This window comes from Periophthalmus magnuspinnatus, chromosome 6 (genome assembly GCF_009829125.3).
Source record: "Periophthalmus magnuspinnatus isolate fPerMag1 chromosome 6, fPerMag1.2.pri, whole genome shotgun sequence".
NCBI lineage: Eukaryota > Metazoa > Chordata > Actinopteri > Gobiiformes > Gobiidae > Periophthalmus > Periophthalmus magnuspinnatus.
The window spans coordinates 29,412,091-29,422,877 of record NC_047131.1 but is presented as its reverse complement, the minus strand read 5'-3'; the positions used below and the strand labels follow the sequence as shown (position 1 = coordinate 29,422,877).

Here is a 10,787-nt window from a genome sequence, read left to right as displayed (position 1 = left end):
AGTTGTTGGATATTTTCGGGACGTTCTACCAGTACAAACAGCAGTTAGTACTACAGAAAGTGACAGTTATTACCAGTACAAAAAGTAATTACCAGTACAAACAGCAGTAAGTACAATGGAAAGTACCAGTAATTACCAGTACAAACAGCAGTAAGTACTACAGAAAGTACCAGTTATTACCAGTACAAAAAGTAATTACCAGTACAAACAGCAGTAAGTACCACAGAGAGTACCAGTAATTACCAGTACAAACCAGATTAAGTACTACAGAAAGTACCAGTTATTACCAGTAGATAGTACAATCAGCACTATAGATAGTACCAGTAATTCCTCGTGCCAGTACCACAATGTCTCGCTTTAAAATACCAGTTAAAGTATTGATAGTTCCAGTTTGTATCAGTGTCATGTTCATTTAAAACATAAAATCTTTTTGTTATTGTTATTATTGGAAATTTGCTTTCAGTCTGAAGTGTTTGTATTTTCACAGTTTTGTCTTGTGTATTTTCTATGAACTTATAATGAAATCAAAAAAATCATCTGCCTCATAACAACATATTCTTTAAACCGTTCACTTAATATGACATACTGCAGTAAGTACAGTACAAGTACCAGTAGTTATTAGTGCAAGTATCACTTCTTGTACCACTATAAGTACCACTGTAAGTACCACAAAGTACCACTATTAGTTATAAAGTATGCATCAGTAAGTAACAGTATAATTACCAGCAAAATTACCACCAGAAGTACCATAGTAACTCCCCCAGTAACTACCACTGTAAGTACCACCATAAAAACGAGTATCTTCTAACAAGTATCTTCTAACTACCACAGTAAGTCCTGGTAAGTCCCGGACTGTATTTTAAAGTGCTGATGGCGTGCGAATGTGTGAGTGGGCGATTTGTCTTGATGTAAACCGCTTTGAGTGGAAAAACGATTGACCTTTTACCATTTAAAATACACACACGGACACGCAAGTAGATTTTAAATATTAAAGTGCAATTAGCAAACTCACTAGATGGTGACATTGGTTGTTTAAACTCCTTAGTTACCAGTAATTATAATATTTGCTTGGCTGTGTCTCGGCTGGCCTGGGAACGCCGTGGGGTCCCAACGGAGGAGCTGGAGGAAGTGTCTGGGGTGAGGGAAGACTGCGGTCCCAGATAAGTGGAAGAAAATGGTTGGATGGATGCCTGGCTGTGTCCTACAACTAATGGAGTAAATGTGGGAGTGGGTGGCATAAAGATGGACATACAAGTGGGGAAAAAAAACAACCTGATCAAAAATATAATTAAGAGACAGATAGAGTCGTGATATAAAAACAAACTTAAACAATATAAAGGTTTTGTCAGTCATTCCTATTGGGCAGAATATCCAAAACACCTACTGTTACTTCAAAATGATATTCATGAGGTACAAATGACCAATGTGGTGGCACAGTTCATCAAATAATAATCACTTCCTTGTTTGTTAATCATTGATACGGGAACATTTAACACAACATCATATGATTGTGTAAGTCTAAGAACTGGCTGCACCAGAGCTGAGATGTGTAAAAGGACTTTTGGCTGTTTTGCTTCACAAAAATGGAATATGTTTCAAGGACAAGCAAAACTGAAGACTTCAGTGCCACATTCACAATTTAATAATCTAGAAATGGACTTGTATACACACACCTGCACCTGTTTATTTTTATTTTATTTTATTTTATTAATTTTTTTTAAGCATAATTGGTGAAGTAAAAAATAAATAAATACATAATAATAATAATACATTAAATCAATATACAAAGTAAATACATAAATATACATATAATCAAAATAATTAATAAAATTAAAAATAAACAAATAAAAATAAATATTCACCTGTTTGTCAAAGTTCTCCAGAAACACATGTCCACTTTTCTAGTTGGACATGTTTCATTATGTAATACAATAGATCAATGTAAATTGGAGTTTTTTGGGGGGGTTTTTTGTTTGTTTTTCTTGGTTTCCAATTCAATAAGATAAATCTTCTGGCCAATAATGTTACAAATTTAACTACTGATTTTTGTTCATCCTGAAGATTCGCAGTAACTGAGGATACACCAAACACACCTACCCCTGTTTTTAATGTTTTGTATGGACTTATATACTTGTTTTATTTGTTTTTAGTATTAGTAGTACTTGTTTTTAGTATTATTTTGAACAGGGCCTGCATGAAAAACAGAGTTAAAATGCTCTGATTGGGTTTTGCTGCATAAACAAAGATAAAAGAAACAACAGAAACAAACACATTACTCAAAATTAGCCTGAACACTTAGATTTGTAGCGTAACATTAGCAGCAGTACTGTGAGCGGCGCTTGTGTTGCAGCCTTGTCAGTATGTCTAACTGCACCTCAGCCCGAGTGAGCCACCTGGATGAGGTCAGCCTGCAGATGGATTCGAGAGAGGAGAGATAAAAGTGTCTCCAGCTGAGGAGTTCTGTTGTTCACTGTTTTTCTCTGTGTGTAATGGATTCGATACATACACAAGTGCTTACAACTGTTATGGTTTGACCTTGTTTTCTCCCCTCCTTACAAATCAGCTGCCTCCATCAGGTGGCTGGGGTCGGCTGTTGATCCCGTTGGCGGTGGGGTATAAATACAGGGGGGGGATCCTACAGTTATGGAACAACATCTCCACAACCAACACCGCAACCGTGTCAGCACCCATATCCAGTGCACATATCCAGCGTACATGCCGGAGTACCGCGGCCCGATCTGGCTCTTGGGCTTCCCTTGTGCTCCCATGCAGAGAGAGGTCCCCGAGGGAGGTGACGCCAGCTGAGACAGAAAAACAAGGTAAGAAGCCAGATGACACGCATGCATAGGGCTCAGCTGTTAGTTTTAAAGGGAACTTCAGGGGTAAAGACGCTGCCGGGAAATGTAGCATACTTGGATTTTTGACATTTTAAAGTAAGGAAGATGGATAAACCGGAGCTTCGTCGGTGGGAGTGTGTGTGGAATGGTAAGATTTGACGAGAAATGTGCTTATACTTTTACTTTTGTAGTTGTTTCATGAAAGTGAGAGCGGTTCAGTGGGTTGAAATAGTTGTTAAGTGATGAAAAGGTTGGTGGTCGAGACACTGTTATCCATTGGCAAAGCACTTAGTCTAAGCCGTATGTGGCAAACTCAAGGCCCACGAGCCAAATGTGGTCCTCTACATCATTTTATGTGGCCCTCGACAGGGTAATTTAAAAGGTATGATGGTCTTAAAATGTCATTTCCCGATATACGCAGTTACAGAGACATATTTTTACATGTAGGCAAATGCATATACAATATTTGCAGCTTGAATAAGTAATAAATACAGAAACAGTTCATTAATAGGTCATGCCAGTGTTGAAAATGTGTTTGACACCCCTGGTCTACGCCGTCTAAGTTTATTTATCTGCACATACTGAATAATATGGTCATGATGGTCACATTTTATACAGCGCTTTTCCATCTTCAAGGCACTCAAAGCACTTTATATCAAGGAAAAACTCAACGTATTCACACACCAGTGTACACAGACGCAAGGATGTGGTGGGCTAAGTGTCTTGCCCAAGGACACAGTCGCAGCATTCATTTGTGGGAGCTAGAATCGAATCGGCAACCTGTGGGTCAGTGGATGTTTGTGTCGAGAACAAGAATCGAAACCGCTAATTTAGGATCAATGGACAAACACTCTACCAACTGAGCTGCTGTCGTCCTCATAATTTGATAGATTGACGTGTGTTTTTTCTCCGTGAATGGGCTCGCCGCTCCGCAGATTTAACCTGTAACTTGGCCCGCTGACACACGCGATAACCACGGAGAACGAGAGTACATTTGCGGTTCTCGTCAATGATTTAAAGCTACGTCCCTTTGTAAAAAAAACATAACCAACATGAGCAGCTTTGTTAATAGTTTAATTGTCTGCGCTCATTAAACTGACTTCGTGTAAACTGTAGGATTTCCTAACAACACATTTTTATCTTTGCGTTTGGAATAGAAATCCTTGAGAATAGATGTGAGAGTCTGTGTTAGATTGTCTGCGCAGATAATGGAAGTTAGATGGAGGAGATGAAATAAGTTCTGCCACGACGCTGTCACTGATCACAGCCCGTCCATATCAGGCTACTTGTTGGTTGAAAAATGGCTCTTAAATAAAAATCGGTGGAGTTTAAAATAATTCCCAACGACTTTTACTCAATGCGATGTTTTCTTTGGGTCAATACAGAGGCATTATGAAATTCTTGTACGTCTTCATTCTGTGGGCTCCAATGCTCGACGGAGCCAAGAAAATGACTAATATAAATGACTGACAGCTTTACAGGGACGGGGCTCTTATTTAGCAAACCCAGAGCTGCAGAAAAGTCACAATGGCTCTCTTGAGTGATGAGAAAATGGAGATTTTTGTTCAATGTCTGTGTGGTTTTTGAAAAAAGAACAATGATGATTAAGACACTGCATATTTATTCAAGACCAGAGTGGGTAGAGGAGCCAGAAATTGTAAGTAAAAGTAATAAAAAAGTACAAAGTGGTCCAATAAATGTGTTAGTTAATGGGCCCGTATTTTCTGATCTATGTTATAAAGTTGTTTTCTCATCACAAACAGACCTGGAGTTGTGTTTTGTTTGTTTATGTGCAAAAAAACTGTCATCATTTCAGCTCCAGAATTGCCCATCTCTACCGAAATAAAGGTAAAAGAAGCTGAAAACTACCACCATGACATCACAAGGTGGAACAGAGCGTTTTGAGCTTTGCAGATGTAAACAGACTAATAATTGTGTTACTCAAACATGTGCGAATGAACCAAGAACATGCAGAACGATGTATTTTGGGCAAACCACTGATGCACACGTCCCAAAAAAGGACTATTATTTAATCAAGATATTATTGGCAGTATCAAAAAAAAGCCATGACACGTAAAATTACATAAGGAAGACCCCTAAACGCTTGGCAACTGAAAGGACATTGTGGAAGAAATTCACGTTATGGAGAGATTTACACATATTCTAAGGTTACAAAAAGAAAAATATGAAGAACACTGGGAAAATGGAAACTGTATTTAAATAACAGCTGACCGGTTGTTCATTGTTCTAATGTCTTAGTTAGAAAAAAAACAAAACAAACATGCGTGAATGAAACAAAACACAACTCCAGGTATGATTTTGAGGACGTAACAACATTATAACGCGACTTAAAGCTCACAAGGATCAGTTTTGCATTATATAGGACCTTTAATTACAGTGGGAGAGTAACCAAAACTAAAAAAAGTGCTGTTACTTAAAAAAAAAATAATAGGGATAAACACACGGTATCTGAAAATTAGTCTGAAAAGTGCAATTTTATTTAACCCCCTGGTGCACAGCGGTCACTGCAGTGGACAGCTACTAAAACATAACTTTCTCTTTAATGCATTGGTTTATATGGTGGAGCTGCATATCAGCCTCTACAGTGCTCTCTGCTGCCACACTCCATTGGGGTAAATTCAGTGGTCAGTCCGTGTAACTGCAAGTAAATTTCCTTGGTTTTTGATTGGTTTTCTTATTCAGGCCTAAACATTGCTCCTTTATAGTGTTGAAATTTCCTAGTTAATTGGTGCTGCTCTGTGCTCACTGTATAAACCTGCACATAATGATTTTTATATTAGTTTGGACTGGGGGGGACATATGTATGGCAAATCGGTAGTCATATATTGTAATTGTTAATTGATATGTGTTTTTTAATGTGTGTTCACCTGCTCAGGGACTGCAGATTGAAAGTAGCAGTAGCTAAATCTGGTGCAAATCATCTTTTCCTTGTAAGATTAATGAATTTGTACATGGTCCCTGTCAAATAAAGAATAAAGAATGAAAGAAAGAAAGTAGTTACTCAAAAAATGTGACTATTGTGCAGTTACTTTGAGCTAGTCTCACTCCACATAGACAAAAATAGGTGAAATATCTTGCCCAGTAACACATATCTGCCCTGGTTGGATGTGGCATCAAACCATCAACCACCCAACTCCCTCCTGAGTCACTCTCATCGTAGAAATGTGTGCAAAGTCAGTCCAAATCAAACAGCATCACGGGCTTTAGCTGTAACAACGCACAAGGGAAACACTAAAGAGTCGACGTCTCAAATAGCCTTGAGGGAGCTGAAATCATTTTTGCCTTTCTTTTTCTCTATTACAGGACCAGACACACGGCCTCAAACATGGCAGACTGGGACTACGACACAGGTGGCCCCAGATCCTCCGCGCCGGATGAGCTGTGCCATCCCCAATCCGAGTATTCTCAGTGGAAGCTCAAACTGTTTAGGGTGAGGTCCATGGAGAAAGCCCCCCTGCCCGTCGAGGATAAAGACTCTTTGACTGCGGCTCCAAATATAGACAATGGTTTGAGTCCAGGAAGTGTTATGAAACTATGCCTCGGAGGGAAGAGTAAGGAGAACGTGGAGGGACCGGGCCAAAGGGTGGATCGGAAACTGCAGGAGATGGACACCCACATGGACCACCTCAGGTAATCAGACCACGCAATTCAAAACACCATTAAAAAGAACTGGGATTTCAGCTTTTTTTTGAATTTCTTTTGTTAGAATAAGTAAGTAAGAGTCTGTTAAATGGATTCCCCAGAGTATATTTGAGAAGTAGAAAGTAGGAGCAATAATTTAGCAAGTCAAATATGTGATTTCCATAATTAACACTTATTAACTGTAGTGTTATAGTTGGGTAACGAGTAATTGGCCACAAGTGTGTTATAACAATTTCAAAATTCGAACGGGTGTTTTCAAGTTTCAATGCATTTATGAATACGCTTTCTTTAGCCTAAAACTTCCCATTAAGTCAGTGGTTTTCAACTTGGATTTCAGTAACTTGCATATTTAAACAGTAGCTCCCAAAATCCAGGATTATAGGTGGAATTGCGGTGGATAATTGTAGTATTTTTTTTCTTTTTCTTGGATAGATTGCTGTGTCGACTCTGTGGGACAGTCCTGATGAAAGTCAAAGGTCCGGCACATGACGTCCACGGTGATCTTGATAATGTGACCAAAACTGCGCTCCGTAAAATGGGCTGCCGGTTCACCACCTGGCCAGAGGTCATTCACAAAGTCTTTAAAGTGGACGTGACGGACGACATCGAATCAGTGCACCCTCTCTCTTTCTGCCATCGCTGCTGGATGGTAGTCATCCGAGGAGGAGGATTTTGCAGCTTTTCCCGGACCAGAGTCCCAGAGTGGAAGCCTCACTCCTCCCACTGCAGCCTCTGTTCTCCCAGGAAGCCTTCGTTCCAACGGACTGGAAGGAAGAGGAGGACAGTGCTCCCTCGGGCTCACAGCTTGCCCAAACGGACCAGGTGGGAGTACAGTGACAGCATTGTAATTGGTGAGAGGCGACTTTTGAAACCATTTGGCGAACGTAACCGCAGCTCAGCGCCCAGGGACAGTAAAAAAGCTAGTGTCCAGAGAGAGCAATGGGTGCGGAATATCACCCACTGTCAGAGGGACCACCTGAGTGCCCAGCTGGTCTCTGGGGGCCTTCCAGTCGACTTCCTTTTTGCCTTCACCTGTGCGGTATGTGACCACCTGCTCTCTGACCCGCTCCAGTCTCCCTGCGGGCATCTCTTCTGCCGCAGCTGTATCACCAAATACACTCACGCATTTGGATCTCGCTGCCCGGCCTGCAACTCATCCTGTACCTCGGACGACCTCTCCCCACCTGCCAACAGCTTCTTATCAGCTCTGCATTCACTGCCTCTGCTTTGCCCGAGAGGCTGTAACGAGCATATAAGGCTGGACTCATTTAAAACACATTGTCTGGGTCACGATCTGGGAGATCAGAAGGAGAAGCCGTCAGAAGTCGACTACCTGCTAATCAATAAGGGGGGAAGACCTCGTCAGCACCTGCTATCGCTGACCCGACGTGCACAAAAGCATCGGCTAAAGGAGCTGAAGAGCCATGTAAAAGCTTTTGCGGAGAAAGAGGAAGGAGGTGATGTGAAGGCCGTGTGTCTGACTTTGTTCCTTCTGGCGCTGCGTTCTGGAAATGAGCACAAACAGGCGGACGAGCTGGAGGCCTTGATGCAAGGTAAGACGGTATTACCAACCTTTTGTTTAATGACTCTGCCAAAACGTCTGACACATTCGCAAGAAAATATGAATATTATTTGCTAGTTATCTTTAATAGAATCTGGTTGACTCATAAATAACAGAGCTGGAAAAGTTCTTCAAGGGGATGAGAAAGTTTTCGAAGATTTTGGATTGAATAGCGTTTCATTGTTGTCCATGCCTGTCTTTTGAAGTGCCACTGGCTTCCCCCTCCTCCCTCCGTTTCCCCTCTCCTCCCTCCTCTTTCTACCCAGTGTGGCTGTCTTGCTGCCTGTCTGTCACTCTCCCTTTCTCACACTCCCTTTAATGCACAATAACAACTCTAGTGAAGGGCCTGTTAGAATCAAAACAACATCAGCCGTGCTTGTATCTGCAAATTACACAGACAGCGGCATGGCCCTCTCTGGGGAATAGAAGCCAGCTGCTGTCTGTTTTCATCTCTAGCCAATACATCACTTTTGCCAGCATCACTGTTTCACCCCCCTATCCCCTTATAACATTGTGAAATTAGGAAATATTGGATTTTGTAATCAGTGAATTCCGACAATAATACATTCATATTAGGGGCCAAAAATGTGAAAATTCCTCTCTCTCAAAGTATAAATGACTCCGGATCTGTGAGAGGGTACCTGCATTTTTTTTTTTGCTTGAAGTTGAATGCTCTGTGTTAAATAATTCCCTCAAAGAGCTCACTTTTTCGGGATTTTTATATTACATTTTTTTTCTAGCTCTTAATATTTTCATGTCTAACTTTTTCATTTCTCTCTCCTCAGGCCGTGGCTTCAGTTTGCATCCCGCTGTTTGCTTGGCCATCCGGGTAAACACTTTCCTCAGCTGCAGCCAGTACCACAAAATGTACCGCACCGTCAAAGCCACGAGCGGGCGGCAGATCTTCCAGCCCCTGCACTCGCTCCGCGCTGCAGAAAAAGAGCTCTTACCCGGCTTCCACGACTTTGAGTGGCAGCCGGCTCTCAAAAATGTCTCCCCGAGTTGCAACGTGGGTATTATTAACGGGCTCTCGGGATGGACGTCTTCGTTGGATGATGCTCCGGCTGACACCATCACACGTCGGTTTCGTTATGATGTGGCGTTGGTGTCTGCGCTCAAAGATCTCGAGGAGGACATTATGGAGGGGTTGAAAAACAGCGGACTGGATGACAGCGTGTGCACCTCGGGCTTCAGTGTCATGATCAAGGAGTCGTGCGATGGGATGGGCGATGTCAGCGAAAAGCACGGAGGAGGGCCTGCCGTTCCGGAGAAAGCAGTTCGTTTCTCTTTCACTATAATGTCAGTGACTTTGGTGACGAATAACGAGAAGGGGGAAGTGTCCATCTTCACTGAACCCAAGCCAAACTCAGAGCTCTCCTGCAAGCCCCTCTGCCTCATGTTTGTCGATGAATCCGACCACGAGACCCTTACCGCCGTCTTGGGGCCTATAGTGGCTGAACGCAACGCCATGAAAGAAAGCAGGCTCATCCTATCCATCGGCGGCCTCGCTCGGTCCTTCCGGTTTCACTTCAGGGGGACAGGTTACGACGAGAAGATGGTGCGAGAGATGGAAGGGCTGGAGGCGTCAGGGTCTACTTACGTCTGCACGCTTTGCGACACCACCCGCGCCGAAGCTTCCCAAAATATGGTTCTGCACGCCATCACGCGCAGCCACGATGAAAACTTGGAGCGCTACGAAATCTGGAGGCAAAACCCTTACTCTGAGTCCGTCGAGGAGCTCCGAGATAGGGTCAAAGGTGTGTCCGCTAAACCGTTCATGGAAACCCAACCGACTCTTGATGCTTTGCACTGTGACATCGGCAACGCCTCGGAGTTCTACAAAATCTTCCAGGATGAGATCGGGGAGGTGTATAGCAAGGTTAACCCCACTCGGGAGGAGCGGCGCAGCTGGAGAACGGCCCTGGATAAACAGCTGAGGAAGAAGCTCCGGCTCAAACCTGTAATGAGGATGAATGGGAACTATGCCCGCAGGCTGATGACCCAGGAGGCTGCGGAGGCCGTGTGCGAGCTGGTGCCCACAGAGGAGCGAAGGGAGGCCCTGAGGGAGCTCATGAGGCTCTATCTCCAGATGAAACCCGTCTGGAGAGCCACCTGCCCGGCAAAGGAGTGCCCCGACCAGCTGTGCCGCTACAGCTTCAACTCCCAGAGATTCGCCGACCTCCTCTCCTCCACCTTCAAATATAGGTACAACGGGAAAATAACCAATTACCTGCACAAGACCCTGGCTCACGTCCCGGAAATTATCGAGAGAGATGGGTCCATAGGGGCCTGGGCCAGCGAGGGGAATGAGTCGGCAAACAAACTGTTCAGGAGGTTTAGGAAAATGAACGCGCGGCAGTCTAAATCGTTTGAGTTAGAGGATGTGTTGAAGCATCATTGGCTGTACACATCTAAGTACTTGCAAAAGTTTATGGAAGCACATAAAGACTCAGCAAAAGCTCTGCAGGCCGTCATTGACCCTGAGGAGGCTAGAGACGATGAAGAAATGACTCTGGACGTCACAGACTTTTAGTTCATTTTCATTATATATATGTCACATAATGTTAAAGCAACTGTATCAGATCAATAAATGTGAAGGTGAATGGCTTTTTTTACTGTTATTGTGACACAGTATTTTTATTTGCAAGGCCAAGTTGTTGTAGCATATTATAGCTACCTGGAAAATAGGTACAGCCGCAATTATTGTAAATAGAAGAGTTCATTTG

The 10,787-nt window shown here is 42.9% G+C and overlaps 1 protein-coding gene across 2 annotated transcripts; it reads left to right on the top strand.

The window, feature by feature from the left end:
* The first annotated feature begins 2,707 nt into the window (after positions 1-2,707).
* rag1 (recombination activating 1) lies at positions 2,708-10,787 on the top strand. Of its 2 annotated transcripts, none has more exons than XM_033968149.2 (4): positions 2,708-2,819; positions 6,162-6,488; positions 6,933-8,053; positions 8,847-10,787. In XM_033968149.2, the coding sequence occupies exons 2-4, from the start codon at positions 6,184-6,186 to the stop codon at positions 10,592-10,594; spliced, it is 3,174 nt and encodes a 1,057-aa protein (XP_033824040.1). In that variant the 5' UTR covers positions 2,708-2,819; positions 6,162-6,183; the 3' UTR covers positions 10,595-10,787. The 2 variants fall into 2 exon arrangements, with proteins under 2 accessions (XP_033824040.1, XP_055078223.1); XM_055222248.1 differs by lacking the exon at positions 2,708-2,819 and adding an exon at positions 2,956-2,985.

Bases quoted from the DNA above. Each gene is read 5' to 3' on its own strand.
- rag1 (XM_033968149.2), top strand. From the start codon at position 6,184: ATGGCAGACTGGGACTACGACACAGGTGGCCCCAGATCCTCCGCGCCG. The intron at 6,489-6,932 runs GTAATCAGACCA...TTTCTTGGATAG, and splicing joins ACCCACATGGACCACCTCAG to ATTGCTGTGTCGACTCTGTG. The intron at 8,054-8,846 runs GTAAGACGGTAT...CTCTCTCCTCAG, and splicing joins GCTGGAGGCCTTGATGCAAG to GCCGTGGCTTCAGTTTGCAT.